The sequence below is a fragment of the Ornithorhynchus anatinus genome, chromosome 2, assembly GCF_004115215.2.
Source record: "Ornithorhynchus anatinus isolate Pmale09 chromosome 2, mOrnAna1.pri.v4, whole genome shotgun sequence".
Taxonomy (NCBI): Eukaryota; Metazoa; Chordata; class Mammalia; order Monotremata; family Ornithorhynchidae; genus Ornithorhynchus; species Ornithorhynchus anatinus.
This window is the reverse complement of record NC_041729.1, coordinates 24,128,042-24,145,245: the sequence shown is the minus strand read 5'-3', so window position 1 is coordinate 24,145,245 and position 17,204 is coordinate 24,128,042. Positions and strand designations below refer to the sequence as shown.

At 47.0% G+C, this 17,204-nt stretch overlaps 1 protein-coding gene across 2 annotated transcripts in view; it reads right to left on the bottom strand.

Annotated features, from left to right (window-relative positions):
* Positions 1–17,204, bottom strand: part of SPPL3 (signal peptide peptidase like 3) — a 150,741-nt gene that overhangs the window by 60,283 nt on the left and 73,254 nt on the right. For both annotated transcript variants that reach the window (XM_029058328.2, XM_029058329.2), the window contains exon 2: positions 4,859–4,936. In XM_029058328.2, coding sequence (XP_028914161.1) covers positions 4,859–4,936 — 78 coding nt within the window. The remainder of the gene's footprint in view (positions 1–4,858; positions 4,937–17,204) is intronic.

Here is a 17,204-nt window from a genome sequence, read left to right as displayed (position 1 = left end):
CTTGTTTGGGCAAAGCATTGTGGATTTATTACCTTTTTAGATCAGGCAGACTTATTCCAGACTGCTGGGTGAATGACTGGAAAGCTTTCCTTCAGCACCAGTTTTGTCTTCAGTGCGTTTGTGCGTGTGTGTGTGCATTCTTTTTTCCCTCTGGATGGAGGGAGAGGAGAAGTAGCACATTTTCTGAATCCTCAGGCCTCACAAGTGGGCTTCTTTAACGTCAAGGAGGCGCCTGCCTACCATTCCAAATGGTGCCTGGCCGTCTGTGAAAAGGGGACAAGCCAATTGAAGTATGGCCTTTTGACTGGTTTTCTCTTCAAACTAACATCTAAGGGCCACAGGGATTTGCCAAGTCACCCTAGTTTTAAAGGAAAAGGGCACAAATGCCACTCCAATCTGAGATGAACTGTACGGGGCACATTCGGAGGTGAGCCAAGGGAAGTCCATAAGTTGTGACTGCCACGACAACCAAGACACGGGGTCGCTCCTGCTGTCATTCTGCTCTGAGATCTGAGAGAATGTTCTTGGCTCTGCTTTCCAAAAGGAATATGGTCAGCGTTTGGGTGTACAAAATGGCCAGTTCCTAGATGATGCAGTACTTGAAGCAAGTGTTGGAGCAGCACTATGAGGCTCTCCGAGGACTGTCAGGTGGACGCCACTCCATTCCTAGTGGAGTCTATAGGTAAAGAAAAGCCTGGACCACCTGCCATCTCTGCCAAGCCTTGGGGTGGGGTGGGGGTGGGTGGGAGGCACTTTGTAGACACTTACAGGGGTATGTGAGCCCAAAGGAAAAGGAACCAAAGGACAGATCCAGAAATGGAGGAAACTGTATTCGATAGGGTGGATAGGTATGTGGAAGTAGATCATTCAGTCCGGGGCACATGGCCGAAATCCTGGATGATGGAGGGCAGAGGGGAGAATCTCACAAGGATACCACTGCTAAATGCAAATTCTGTTCTCTGATGCCCAATATGAAGCAGCATGGTGCAGGGGACAGAACATGGCCTGGGAGTTAGAAGGTCATGGGTTCTAATCCCGGCTCCACCACTTTGCTGTGTGATCTTGGCAAGTCACTTAACTTCTCTGTGCCTCAGTCACCTCATCTGTAAAATGGGGATTAATGCTGTAAACCCCATGTGGGACATGGACTGTGCCCAACCTGATTGGCTTGTATCTCCCACAGCGTTTAGAACAGTGCTTGACAAATAGTGAGTGCTTAATACCACTATTACTACTAGGTAATTGGGCAAACACAGACTTTTTTACTCTGTCTTTTGTAGAAAGTCCAGGCGTGGAAAATTGCTTCAACATTGGAGGTATCACCTCCATTTTATAGGTCTCCCCAAAGAATCCTGTCCTCTCAAGGGGAGAGGTTCTGATCTGGGGGCTGGGAAACACCACAGTACCCTTCAGGAACAATTTCCAGGGGCCCTGAAGCTGGAAGGCAAATGACTGCACATGTTCCAACTGTCTGTTCTTGAAATCTGACAGGCTGAGTAAAGGATTTCACAAAACTGAAGTCACCCTCTCGTATTGTACAAGTGTCAGTATAGGAGAGACAGGAGGAACTCTCTCATCCAGGATAAAGTGTGACAAGACGATTCCCGATTACGGCTCTGAAGTGGCAGCCTCAATGTAAACCCAGGCAATTCCAACAAATTTCCCCTCAAGGCTGCAAGTTCCCTGTGGACCGGGAACATGTTTACCAACTCTAGTATATAACAATCTACCAAACACTCAACAAATACCATGGATGGACTGGAGTCAAGTAGGATGGAGAAAGGGCCTAGTGTTATGGTGTGACCAGTTTAAGGGACGGTGTCTTTCTACAGCATGGCCTATTATTATGGAAGCATTTATTACATGCTTCCTCTGTGCTCAGCACTTGGGCACATTCAAATAGTCACATCTGCCAACTTCCAACTTGCTCTAAAAAGTGTAAGCTGCCTGAAAACAAAGGAAAGCACTGCCATTTCCTTGGTGGGGGATCAAAAAGAAGTAACCCCAAATCTGTTGCTTGTCTTTGATTTTTATTTTATTTTTAAAGGAATGGGGGAACAAGAAAATCAGATAAAATGCTGTGTGGTGGAGGTTGGGGAAGAACCACGCTAACTGGAAGGGGGGTGAGGGCAGTAATGCATAAGTTACCTAATGTGAATGTGCATCAATCCATCAATGGTATTTGAGTGCCTACTATGTGCAGAGCATTGTACGAAACACTTGGGAGAGTACAATACAGTAAAGTTGGTAGAGATGATCCCTACCCTCAAAGAGCTGCCAATCTACTGGGGGAGACGGACATTAAAATAAATTACAGATAAAGAAAACAAGAGAGGTTAAGGATTCATACATTAAGTGCTAAGGAGCTAGGTTGGGTAACAAAGTGTACAGAGGATGTGGAAGGGAGGGTGAACAGGATGGGGGAAATGAAAGACTAGTCAGGGAAAGCTTCTAGGAGGAGATGTGATTTTTAGGAGGGCTTGGAAGACAGGGAGAGTGGTGGTCTGAGGAGTGAATGAACAAATCAGGACATAAGAGTCAACAGCTAGAGAGACAAGTCGAGGTACAGTGAGTAGGCTGGCATTAGATGAGTGAAGTGTGCAGGCTGGATTGTAGTGGGAGATGAATGAGGTTAGGTAAGTAGGAGAGCACTGACTGAGTGCCTTAAATCCAAAGGTAAGGAAAAGTTGCCATTACCAGCAAGAGAACATCAGGAGGAAATGCCTCATTTTTACGGAGAAGATTTGGGAGCCAGCTCTCCCCTAGTTCATATCCCTCTGTATGCAAGCATGCATGACCAGAGCCGCCTTCTCCAATGATTACTGAGGGTGAGATGGGGCACCCCGATGTGAAGGTGGAGGACTTCGGCAGGGTAGCCGAGTCTGCAAGGCTGAGCAGCTTTCTCCCTGGGAAGATGGAAGAAGTGGAGGGAGGGGCAGGAAAGGAGGCCCCCACCCAACAGAGTCTAGGAGCCCGAGTTAGCCTTTATTAGCAGAAAAGGGGAAAGATGCCAGAGTCTTTGCCTCAAGGATAATGCTAATTGTGTACCAATATGTGAGTATACCTCTCACTTTACCTTGGGGAGCTGGTGGGGCTTGCGGGTGAGGGAGTAGCAAGGAAAGGGAGGGGCAGGCTGATTACTCCTTTGGCTTTTCCTTGCGGTCTACTCTCCTGGCTTCCTGCTCCCACTACAGTTCTGCAAAGACCAAAAATGTAAGGGTCCAGTCTGAGTTAGTTATCAGGAGAGGAAAGCCCAGACACGGCGTGATCTTAATTCCAGAGAGAGTGGGGAAGACTGCACGCAGGCGAGGTAATGCCTCTGGATTCCTCGTCCCTGTAGGCACCCAGGGGCTTCCACCCATGCTAGTGCAGCAGGGAGGGGTGGGAATGGAGCAGAGTCTAAGAGCCCAAGTGAGCCTACATTAGCAGGAGGCGGGTGGGGGAGATGCCAAAGCCTCTTCCTTAAGGATAATGCTAATTGTGTACCATTACATGAGTATATCTCTCAGTTTTCCTTGGGGATCTGGGTGGGAAAGTGGCAAGAAGAGGGAGGGAAAGGCTGATTAATCCTTTGGCTTTTCCTTGCAGTCTACTCTTCTGGCTTTCTGCTCCCCCTAGAGTCCTGCAAAGATCGAAATTTAAGGGCCCCAGTCTGAGCTGGCTACCAGAAGTGGGGAGATCTAAATTCCAGAGAGAGGGGAGAAGACTATGCAGGCAAAGTTATCCCTGTGGATTCTCTGTCCCACTGGGCACCCAGAGTCTTCCTCTCATGCAGGATGTATCGGACAGGTGCAGTAACACAGTGACCTCAGAATCATCAGGTCTGATATGGGCCACAATCCATCCCTTCTGTTTTCAGTATACCTGAAATGTGGCTGGACGTCCCATTAGTCACATTGCCCGGGCCTGCACCCAATCTGAGCCTAGCCCATCTTTCTGTTGCCCAGGGTCGGTCTCTGCTTTCACAGCAGACAACTGTGGTGGTACTTTAACCAAGGATGAGCCCCCTATATATCAGCCACACTAGCTGCTCGCTCCTCAGCTCTCTGGAATTTTCTAGGCCTCCTGGAGTACAGGCACCAGGTCGGTTACTTATGGGACAATGATCTGTCACGTCACCTCCACAGTTTTACGAAAATGTTAGAAACCCAGCGTTTCGGGAGGCCAAAAATAAAATCTTTCTTGAACTGATCCTCCACTCATCCTCTGGCAGTTTACTAAACCCTTGAGGGAAATACAATTATCTCATTTCAGGAGAGGAATCGCTGCATTCTCTTTATCATCTGTGCGAGTCACCTGATGCGGCACAGGTCGCTTTCCTAATTATCTTGCCAGTGATCCTATTTTCCTTCTCATTTATACTCATTCCTTTCTGAAGATGACGAATCCTCTTAATTTGTGGTTCCAACTGGTTCACAGTAATCCTGGGCCTCATCTATGACTTTACTGCAGCTATTTTTCCTTCAGAGGCACGAGAACTACATGAGCAAAGTTCTCTGAACACCACTCCCTAGGAGTGGAAGGCGGGGGAGGGAAGGAGAGCTAGGCCCAGATTACTCCTCGTGGCTGAAACCAAAAAGGGTGGGAAGCAAGTCTGGGAGCCTTCCACAGCCCTATCACTGCATCATTTTCACATCCAAGATTTAAGCATTAAATCTTTTCGCACTCATAAACATGGCAAGGTCACGAGTAAACAAGACCGCCACACACCGCACTATGAACAGCTAAAGACTTCCATTCGAACATCACATTCTACTGCACACTACAGAGTCATTTGCCGAGGCTTCCCTGCCAACATTTTCCCGAGGGGATTTTTTTTCCAAGCTATAAATAGAAACAAGTTTTACGAGCATCTTACCTGAAACTGCCATAGACTATGAGGAGGATGGAAATCAGAAATGTAGACACTTGACTGGAATCCACCAGAGAATAGGCCCTATAGAAACAAAAGGAAAGAAACATTATTACTAAATAACAACCTTAGAGGCCATATGTGGCTTTTTTTAAGGTTACAAAAAGTGGTAGACAAAAGTGCTCCTCCGATAATTTAAGTGCTCTGTGATCAAGTATTTAAGCAAAGCGATTAGTGGTTTAGAGGCTCACCTGCTACTTGTAAAGCATATTTCAGGGGCCATCTGGACTCTAAATTAAGGCTAAAGCACTCACCAGTAAACCTGAATGTCAGAGGGAATCGGGGAATTCAACACAAAGACCAACAGACCTGAGATACATAGTATCCCATCAAGATAATGGAACATTAAGCTCAGTTAAAACACTGCAGGGAGCAAGGGTACACAGTAATTTAGAACAGCTTCAAGAGTACACAATAATTTAACTGGTGGCATTATTTTGCTCCCTGCAACACTCTGACCATACTGAACTGTATGATTGGATGAGTACAGGATTGACCTACCTCCTCAGAATCAATCTATGGTATTTCTTGCGCGCCGAGTGCGAGGAGCTTGGGAGAGAAACAACGGGGCCTAGGAGTAAGAGCAAGGGCCTGGGGGTCAGAGGCCCTGGGTTCTAATTCTGGCTCCGCCGCTCATCTGCTGTGTCACCTTGGGCAAGTCACTTCACTGGGCCTCAGCTATTTCATCTGGAAAATGGGGATTAAGACTGTGAGCCCCAAGTGGGACAGGGACTGTGCCCAAACTGATTAGTTTATATCTACCCTACACTTAATACAGTATCTGGCACATTGTAAGCACTTAAATATATTTTTAAAAAGTACAATAGAGTTGGCAGACACTATCCAGGCCCACAAGTTTACAGACCCAGGAGACACTGGGCATATTTTCACAATGCCAGACCATAGGATAGAGACCTACTTCTCTCAATTACCATTCACATACTCTAGCCACTCTCTCTTGTCCACTCCTGAAGCAACAGCTACCAACATGTTAGGCTTCTAGTGATGGGCTCATGGCAGAGTTGGATAAAATGGGCCTGAGCCCTCAGCTGAAGCTGGGCCTAGAGGCAGCTCAGGGTAATCAGTAAGTAGAGCGTGTGAGCAGTTCACAAAGTCGGAACCAGGACTAGAACCACCTCCCAGTATAACGTGGCCATTACTACTAGGCGACTAGATTGTCTCTAGAGCCGAAAAAGCCTAGATAAAACTCAGAAAAGCAACGTGAAGCAACAAAAGGACAACTTGATGACATCACACCAAAATATGCTTTACAAGTAGCAGGTGAGCCTTTAAACTGGTAATTGCTTTGCTTGAATGCTAGATCACAGGGCACTGAAATTATTGGAGTAGCACCTTTACTATATTACACATGACTTACTCTCTTTACTACTCTTGTGCTTTTTTTACTTTACAATATTTTCCCCAAATCTTTCTTCTCAGCCCAAAATCCTCAGCATTTTTATCATAACAGCAACTATGGTATTAAGCGCTTACTTTGTGCCAAGCGCTGTTCTAAGCGCTGAGGTAGACACAGGGTAATCAGGTTGTCCCACGTGGGGCTCACAGTCTTCATCCCCATTTTACAGATGAGGTAAAATGCACAGAGAAGTTAAGTAGCTAGCCCAAGGTAACACAGCGGACAAGTGGCAGAGCTGGGATTAGAACCCACATCCTCCTGACTACCAAGCCTGTGCTCTTTCCACTAAGCTAGCAGTCCTGAGTTTCAGGGCAAAATAGCTCCATTTCTCACAACTGTGGACAGGATCTAGCTTCATATCCCCTAGGTCTAAGCCATAATAATAATAATTATAATGTTGGTATTTGTTAAGTGCTTACTATGTGCAGAGCACTGTTCTAAGCGCTGGGGTAGATACAGGGTCATTGGGCTGTCCTACATGAGGCTCACAGTTAATCCCCATTTTACAGATGAAATCACTGAGGCACAGAGAAGTTAAGTGACTCCATGGAGCTCTCATTTCCTTACCTGAGCCCTACAGGATCTAGGAGTCTGCCTTGCTTCCTCCAGCTCTCCATTCACCCCACTGGAACCAGGGGTGGCATTTCAGACATGCCCAAAGGCAGATTTTGATTCCATGGTGGGAGCTTGTGCTCCACCCCTGAATACTGTGAATATCTTGGACATTCACCAAACTAGACCCACAGGCTCTCTGGAATCTGCCTCCTAGTCTTCTCTTCCCCCAAGGATGACACCAAGGTTGCGGGCTTGTGAGTCAGGAAGGGTGGTAGTGCCGTCCACAGTGATGGGCAAGTCAGGGAGAGGACAGGATACAATACATGGTAAGCATACCATAAATACCAGGAATTGATGAGCCTAAACTTTTATTCTTTTTTTAAAATGGCATTTGTTAAATGCTTACTATGTGCCAGGCACTGTACTAAGCACTGGGGTAGATATAAGCTTGTCAGGTTGGACACTGTCCCTGTCCCACTTAGGGCTCACAGGCTTAATCCCCATTTTACATATGAGGGAACTGAGGCACAGAGAAGTGAAGTGACTTGCCCAAGGTCACACAGCAGACAAGTAGCGGAGTCAGGACTAGAACCCAGATCCTTCTGACTCCCAGGCCCGTGCTCTATCCTCTTTCCCAAGACTTCATCATTCCTGTTCTCCCTCCCCGTCACTCTACAGAAACCGTCTTCTCACAAAGGTCACTAATGATCTCCTTCTTGCCTCTATCAATCTATCTATCCAACAGCCATCCTAATCCTCCTCCACCTCTCAACTGCCTTCGACCCTGTGGACCACCCCCTTTCTCCTGGAAACGTTAACCAACCTGGGCTTCACTGACCTCTCCTGTTTCTCCTCATCTCTCTGGCTGCTCATTCTCAGTCTCCTTCATGGGCTCCTTTGCCTCCCACCCATAACCGTGGGGACCCCTCAAGGTTCAGTTCTGGTTCCCCTTCTATTCTCCATCTACACCCACTCCCTTGGAGAACTCATTCACTCCCATGGCTTCAACTACCACCTCTAGGCGGCTACCCAAATCTACATCTGCAGCCCTGATCTCTCTTCCTCTCCGGTCTCACATTTCCCCTTGCCTTCAAGACATCTGTACTTGGATGTCCTCCCATCACCTCAAATCAGAACTGCTTTATCTTCCCACCCAAACCCTGTCCTCCCCCTGACTTTCCCATCACTGTAGACAGCACAACCATCCTTCCTGTCTCACAAGCCCGTATCCTTGGCATTATCCGTGACTCCTCTCTCTCATTCAACCCACATATTCAATCCATCACTAAATCTTCTCAGTTCCACCTTCACAACACTGCTAAAATCCGCCTTCTCCTCTCCATCCAAACTGCTATCACATTAATACAATCACCCATCCTAACCCACCTAGATTACTACATCAGCCTACTTGCTGACCTCCCATCCTCCCGTCTCTCCCCACAATTCACTTTGCTGCCTGGATCATTTTTCTACAAAAACGTTCAGGACATATCACCCCACTCCTCAAAAAACTCCAGTGATTGCCCATCCACCTCCACATCAAACAAAAACTCCTCACCATTGGTTTTAAAGCATTCCACCACCTTCCCCCTCCTACCTCACCTCGCTAGTCTCCTTCTACAACCCAGCCCACCCTCTTCCTTCCTCTATTGCTAATCTTCTCACTGTGCCTCAATTTCACCTATCTCACCACCAACCCCTAGTCCATGTCCTGCCTCAACTAAGCACCCCCTTCCCTCTTCTCCCACTCCCTTTATTCTCTCTCCCCGCCGGCCCTGGCACAGCCCCATAGCACTTATGTACATATCGGTAATTTATTTGTGTGTACTGATGTCTGTCTCCTCCCTCTGGACTTTAAGCCCATTGTGGGAAGGGAATGTGTCTGTTTACTGTTGTACTGTACTCTCCCAAGCGCTTCATATAGTACTCTGCGCACAGTAAGCACTCGATAAATACGATGGAAGGAATGAATAGTTACGGCTTCTGATGCAGGGACTGCAGGGATTGCAGGGATGATCTGGATGGGGAACTGGTAGGAAATGGGCCCTACCTCTCAGGATTCCAACCACAGGAGAGAAATATTCCGAACCATACTCTAGTGTCCTCAAGCAGGAGGAATAGACTCAAAAGTGACCATCTGAGGTTAACAGAGTTCGCTGTGTGGTTCCAGGACAGAAAGACAAGGAACAGAGCTAGCCATTCCCAGAGAAGAAATTAAGCCTGGGAATGATGAGGGAGCTAGAGCAGGGTAAGAGAAGTAGACTGGAAGCTCCTTGCGGGCAGGGATTATGTCCACTTGTGTAGTGCAATACTCTGCACTCAGTCAGTGCTCAATAAATACCACTAATTGATTGTTCCGGACACAGCCTTAGATGGGCAAGAAATGGGCTTAATGCCCTTCCGTACCTCAGCTAAGCCCTCTCCTCCCACCAGTTAGCCACCCCTCCTCCTGCTCCCCACTGGACTGAGACTGCTCCAACCTCACAAGTGACAACGGCTCCAAGGGCCTGAGGCGGCACCAACCCCATGGCTGCCATCTCCACCTTCCCCACACCTACCTGGTACCACCCCTTCCCATCCTCTCCTTTCCGGCCTGCCTCTGCAGGAGAGTTGGGGTGGTGGGAGATAGGTGGAGAGCGGGCCTGTAGCCCTCCCTTGGCCTGACCTTATTTCTCTCTGGAAAGGCTTCCCTGTGCCACGGCCTCCTGGACTCCTGTTGAGCAAGCAGTGTGCCGCCCTATTCTCCTATTCTTGTCAGTCCCTCCTTCTGCCCTTCTCCCTCCACCCTTCCACCCCCTCTCACCAGCTAAGGATGAGGGGGAGAAGGCCCAAGGGAGGAATCTTTACCCCAGCACAAAATTCAGTTTCAACACTGCTCAAAGGCTTTCTCTATGTCCAGAGAGGCTTCATGTTGTCACATTCATCTATAGGGATTGCCTAGTTGAAAGTATAAAGGCACCTATAAGCTTTGATCTTTAGCAGGAAAACTGGAAACAAAACAAATGTTAGCCTGATTCACCAAACAAAAATACCACTCATCAGATGCTCTCCGCGTTTGTCTGTGTTGTCTTTGGCTTAGATGGCTTATTTCAAAACCTCTGCCTCCCACTGCTAATTATACACTAATCAACCATGGTATTTCGCTCATCGCTGATGAGTAGGTGAGTATGTGTAAAGCCTTGATAGTATCTTTTTAGGACCTTTCAACTAGAATGTGCTCTGTGCATTATCACAAGTGAACATAGGGAAACACTGAGCTCATCTCTGTGTGGGGTGCTTTGACTTCTATTCCCCTTGGATCATATTCTTCATTCCATCATTTGAGGCAGGTGGGTATTGCAGTAGGCTGCCTGGGGGGTTGCTTTTGAATCCTGCATTGATGGGGGAAAGCTTGTGGGCCCTGGAAACCAAAACTCCCGGGGCCATGACAGGCTGGCACAAACACAGCTGGCCTCGGGCTGGGCTTGGATGGCCTCCTGGCCACCTACCACCCTTTCCCTGTTTCAGAAAGGGCCCACCATACTGCCAAATGGGAAACCTGGCAGACAACAGGGCAATCCCTTAAACATTTGGGAAGCCTGTTTCCTGAGGTTTCCATTTTGGCAAGATTCTGAGTGCTGTGGTTAGATGCAAGACAATACACTGTTGGACCAGAAGGGAGGCTAAGCCTAAAAGACTGAACGATCCATCTGAAATCCTTACCTCGCCCCTTTTCCACACCCAGGGGAAATAGGCCTCCTCTCACCATCCTCTACCTCCACTCTACCTGGCTCCTCCATCTCTGCTGCCCCTGGTTTGAAGAATCTATGAATGAAAATAGGCTTCTATCCAGTTTCCAAAATGTCCATCTATACCGTTTCCCCACCTCTGCCCCAATAAATCCCAGGCTACAAAAGTCAAGCATATTCAAATGATGAAACGCTCAAAGAGCTCTCCCTGCCTACCATGCAGCTGAAGCCCGAACTCCTGAAGAAAAAAAAATCTTCAAAATTTGATAGCGTTTTAGATATGAGTGTTTATCTGAATGGATACACTACGACTAAGATTATCGAATGCCTGTGATACTACTTCCACTTTTATACCTCCCCCATTACTGCGTACAGTGCCTGGCACCTAGTAATTGTTTAAACTAGAAGCAGCATAGCCCAGTGGATAGACCCCGGGCCTGGGAGCCAGAAGGATCTGGGTTCTAAGCCCAGCTCTGCCACTTGTCTGCTGTGTGACCTTGGGCAAGTAACTTCACTTCTCTGTGCCTCAGTTACCTAGTCTGTAAAATGGGGATTAGAACTGTGAGGCCCACGTGGTTACAGGGACTGTGTGGCCAGTGCCTTACCTGATTAACTTGTCTCTACCCCAGTACTTAGTTCAGTGCCTGGCATACAGTAAGCGCTGAACAAATACCATTAAAAAAACCAAAAAATGAAACAAGTTTTAATAAAGGAATAGAATCAAATCTGGACTTAACTTCCCTGATACACATCCAGTTCTGCTATAGCATATTTTACCATGCATTTGGCTACAACACTGTTGGAGAATTAAGGAACATTCACCCCACGACAAGGGCCTGCTTGGATAGGGCAGGCCTCAGAATGGGAAAGAAATGATTTTCTGCGCACGCACGGGGTGACAGAACTGGGGAAAACTGCAGTGCCCGTTTTCCCTAACATAGGGTTTTGTGAGAACCCAGCCCCGCATTATGGAAAACTGGGTGTGCCTAGTTTCTCCACGATAATACAATAATAGGGAATGGCAACTTTTTCCACATGTTATGAAACCTAAGTGACGAGAATATAAAACATGCCGGGATCTGCCCGACACTTGATCCCAAATGCTTTCGTCTCACCCCATTAGTACCTGAGGACGCTACTACACATGGAAGCAGAGGCTTAGGTTCAATTCTCGTGACGGAACAATACCGTAAAAGAAATAGCTAGGTTTCTAAACTTCAGGGTAAGGTAGGAAGAAAGAAGATTTCACCGGCAAAGAAGCTGGCTAACTCCAGAGCTGATCGGACGTTACTGATTTATACCCCAAGACCAAGGAATGAAGAAGAAATCAATCCCCCGAGTGCTCTGCAGAGGCTCAGGTGTCAGGCCAACATTCCCTAACTCCTCAACAAATGTTCTAATCAAAATTCAAAGTGAAAACATGTAGTGAAGCTCACTGTGGACAGGGAACACGTCTGGTAATTCTGCTCTACTGTGTCCTCCCAAATGCTTAGTACAGTGCTCTGCACATAGTATATGCTCAATAAATATAATTGCTTGGTTGAAGAATCCTGTCTGCATGCTGTACTTTCCCCCATCCACATATATCACTGCCGGAGAGGCCAAACTGGGGCTCACAAGCCTCCTGAAGCTCTTGTTCAGCGGCCGTGTGGCTCGCACACGTAATTTCGTCAACCATTCCGCCTCCACGGTGGCAGTGGGCGGAGGCGTCCCCGCAGCGCGGGCCCCAGATCCAGCTCCACCCCCAGCCCCTGCAGCCGAGCCTCCGGTCACCACCACCACTGGCCACCAGCTCACCCCCTCCAGAACACCGGCTCGCCGTTCTTGTGAAAGGACCCTTTTTTGGATCCTGGCCATATTATAGTTTCAGTTTGCAGGCCTTGGGTTCGTGAGGTGTGGCTATATCTGCATTATTATATTATGAATAAAGAGCAAATGTAGTCACTCTAGGAAAATTTTTATAAATGATTCTACAGGCAAATCAAGTATCCATTACTCAACTGAAGCCCAAGCAAAAAAAAAAAAATACACCAGATTTTTAATTCCTGAAGCCCGGGCGGTGTACGGACTAAGCCAGTTCTTGTCACATACGGGCAATTTATTAGTCACAAAAAAACTCAAATAAATATGATTGAGTTTTATATGAACTATGTATGCTGATGTCCAGACTAATAAACAAGATTTGTCTGTGCTCACTAGGCTACACCCATTCTCCTATAAAGCATCTGATCTCTCTACCCAACCTCCCTCCTAGATGCACAAATCCACAGCCTCATCTCTGCCCTCACTCCACTGACTTCAAGTCCCTAGCACCCTTATCCCTCCACTGATTCTGTCCCACCACCCCACGGCCCTGGATCACCTCCACAGTTGGCTTCCTCTGGACAAGCTACGGAGTGCTCTGGCGGAAATCCAGGCAGTCCAGAGTGGGGTGTAGGACGGTATTTAATTCCCATTTTACAGATGAGGAAACTGAGGCAAGGAGGAGTCATGTGTCTTGTCCAAGGTCACATAGCAGTCAGGTGGCATGATTTGGGATTAGAACAAGGTCGTCTGACTCTCAAGCCTGTGCCCTTTCCATTAGGCCGCATTGCTGGGTAAGCAGCTGAATAAATACCGCTAACTGAAATTTTCATTTACTTCCATATTTGTAAGTTTCCTTTCACAAATATGCATTGCACATTGTCCTCTATACACCCTTTCCTTTAGGAAATGAAAATTGGGAACTTCGGTATTTACCCTTCCCTCCATCCCGCTGACCTCACAGCATTTACGTACATATCTTTGCATCCTGTTGCTTCCTCCTCCCTGTAATTTATTTTAGCGTTGGTTTTCCCTGCTAGACTGCAAACTCTTTGAGGGCAGGGATCATGTTTATTAACTCTACTGTAACTATCTCAAGCATTTCGTACAGTGCTCTGCACACAGTAAGCACTCAATAAAGATTACTGATTTACTAATGAATGAAACAGTTGTATGCTTGCAATTGTAACTAAAAAAACTGTACTCTAGAACTCCTCAGGTCCGGTGCTGTGCACAAATGTAAACCACTTCTTCCGGCACTGCGCTACGCCGTATTCCAACAGGCTTTAGTTGCTGGGAGAACAAGGCCTAATTCCCCAACAACATTCTAGCTAAAATACATAGTGAAAACACCTGTTGTGGCACAACTCGGCATTGTTTTTATTTTAGGATTTTTCTTCTGTGCGTTAAAAGATCCGTTTTGATGAATAATGCTGGAAACACCGTTTCAAAACCTTTAAAACACTCAGTCAGCTTGCCCCATCCTACCTCACCTAATGGCCTATTGGAACCCAGCTTGCACACTCTGCTCCTCTTGCACCAGCTTAGAGGAGCCCCGATCTTGTCTATCTCACTGCTGACATCTTCCCCCAGCCCGGAACTCCCTCCCCCTCCACATATGCCAGACCACCACTTTCTCCACCTTCAAAGCACTATTAAGGTCACATCTCCAAGAGGCCCTTCCCGATAAACCCTCTTTTCCCCTGCTCGCTCTCCCTTCTGCGTCTATGCACTTCGATCTGTGACCTTTGGACATCTGATATTCACCCCACCTTCAACTCCACAGCACTTATGTGTAACAACTTAACTTATCTGTAACTTATCTATTATAAATTACTTAGGTTAATGTCTGTCTCCCCCTCTAGTCTGTAAACTTCTTAAGGGCAGGGAACATGGCTGCTAATTCTACTGCATCGTACTCTCCCAAGCACCTAGGACAGTGCTCTGCAAATAATGAAGTGTTCAATCAATGCCACTGATCGATCATCGATCGACCACTGTATATTCATGAACCCCACCCACCTTCTTGATGAATGAACCAATGACATCACTGGAAGCAGGTGAGAGCTGCAGGCCTAAGACTGCAGGTGATTTTGCACCCAATAGCAGAATAAGTAAAAAATAAAATAGTTGGTATTTGTTAAGCGTTTACTATGTGCAGAGCACTGTTCTAAGTGCTGGGGTAGATACAGGGTAATCATGTTGTCCCACATGAGGCTCAGAGTCTTCATCCGCATTTTACAGATGAGGGAACTGAGGCACAGAGAAGTTAAGTGACTTGCCCACAGTACACAGCTGCCAAGTGGCAGAGCCAGGAATCGAACCCATGACCTCTGACTCCCAAGCCCAGACTCTTTCCACTGAGCCAAGTACAGTGCAGTACAATGATGCATCTATCCCCAGCACCCGCGCCCCCGTCCTCTATTACTAGATCGTGAGCCCTTGAGGGACAGGGTCCATGTCTAATTCCCACTTGGAAACTCCTTCCTCGCAGGGTGCTCTGCACACAGTCTGCACCTTACAAATATCACTTCTACTAGTCCACTGCAGGTTACTGCCCAGCTTTCTTAGTGAGAAACATGGCATGGTGCACTAGGACAGGAGCTGCAGCCACAGCAGTGCCACGGGTTTGGCAAATGCCACGGTCCAAATGCCAGCTATCCCACTGCCTGCCAGGTCACCCAGCCAAAGCTGGGAATGCCCAGCTTTACCACCACCAGAATCTCTCCCTCCACTACCCCCTTCCTCCATCCCTGCTCAGCTAGGAGCCTGGGCAAGATGAGATAAGGGGTGGGGTGATGTGAGAGAGAGAGAGAGAGAGAGAGAGAGACTCCTAACAGCAGACACCCAGTGGACAAATGGATCTGGAACAGCCTGGAGAAAGATCCTTTTACAAAACACCCAATCCAATAATCGTATGTATTGAGCTCTTACTGTGTACACAGCACTGTACTAAGCACTTGGGATGACAGAGTTGGCAGACATTTCCTGATTCAAAGAGCTTATAGTCTAGAAGGGGAGAGAGGTATTAAAATAAATTATGGATGTGTACATAAGTGTTATGGGGCTGAGGGTGGGGTGCTTATCAGGTATTTAAAGGGAACAGATCAAGCGCATAGACAACGCAGTAGGAAGAGGGTGTGGGGAAAGAGAAGGCTTAATTGGGGAAGGCCTCTTGGAGGAGATGTGATTTTAATAAGGCTTTGAAGGTGGGGATAGTGGTGGTTTGTCAGATAGGGAGGAGGAGGGAGTTCCAGGCCAGAGGGTAAACATGAGCAAGGGATCGGTGGTGAGATTGACAAGATCAAGGCAGAGCGAGTGGGTTGGCATTAGAGGAGCGAAGCATGATAGGTGGCTTGTAGTAGGACATCACCAAGGTAAAAGAAAACAGGGGGTGAGCTGATTGAGTGCTTTAAAGCCAATTGTAGGGATCTTTTGTTTGATGTAGAGGTGGATGGGCAATCACTGGAGATTCTTGATGAGTGGGGCAGTGTAGACTGAATGTTTTTTGTTGGGTTTTTTTATTTTTATTATTACTTTTTTTTAATGATCTGGGCAGCAGAGAGAAGTCTGGAGTGGGGAGAAACAAGAGGCAGAGAGGTTAGCAAGGAGACTGACACAGTAATCAAGGGAGGCTACAAGTGCTTGGATTAGTGTCATAGCAGTTTGCACGGGGAGGAGAGGGTGGATTTTAGCAATGTTGTGAAAGTAGAACCAACAGGATTTTGTGACAGACTATGTGGGTTGAATGAGAGAGATGAGTCGAGGATAAAGCTCAGGCTATGGTATTGTGAAACAGGGAGGGTAGTAGTGTGGTCTACAGTGACGGGAAAGACAGGGAAAGGACAGGGCTCAGGTGGGAAGATGAGACAGCTTCTGAGGTTCGAAGAAACAGTTCCAACACAGCTCAGAGCTACCCATTTCCTTTGAGAGGAACACCATTTATCCAGAGTTCCAGATAATCGAAGGGTCTGATTATGAATATTCCACTGTGACAGTGCTAATTTTTCCTTCTCATCTCCCTTTCATCCCTCAATAATAATGTTGGTATTTGTTAAGCGCTTACTATGTGCCGAGCACTGTTCTAAGCACTGGATGAGATACAGGGTCATCAGGTTGTCCCATGTAAGGCTCAGTTAATCCCCATTTTACAGATGGGGGAACTGAGGCACAGAGAAGTGAAGTGACTTGCCCACAGTCACACAGCTGACAAGTGCCAGAGCCAGAGGTCGAACTCATGACCTCTGACTCCGAAGCCCAGGCTCTTTTCCACTGAGCCACGCTGCTTCCCAACACTTTCAATGTTCAGTTTCCTATACTTCAATTCTAGATGGCTGTCTTCCCCTCTAGACCGTTAGATAGCTCCTTGTGGGCTGTCGATTGATTTTCATGTAATCACCTCAGTCTTAGGACAGTGCTTTGCACACTGTTAAACACTTAATCAATTTTTGCGGTGATCATAATACTATAAACTAGCAGCAGCGACTTCTACATCCATAAATAACAAATTAGTTTTTCACAGGCCTAGAGTTGCTATATAATGAATGGGAAGGGCATAGTCTTCCTGTTGCTGCTAGAAGAAATACAAGTATTTTTATTTCCAGGTTGCTCAATAATGAATTTTAAAAAATCAATTCTGACATGCAAAAAAGTTAGGGTCGATTAGTTTTGTTTCCACAAGTCAGTCAATCAGTGGTATTTAATGAGTGCTCACTTTGCCTGGAGCACTGTACTAAGAGACTAGCAGGGTACACTGCAGTCGGTAGACATGATCCCAAACTGCTGAAAT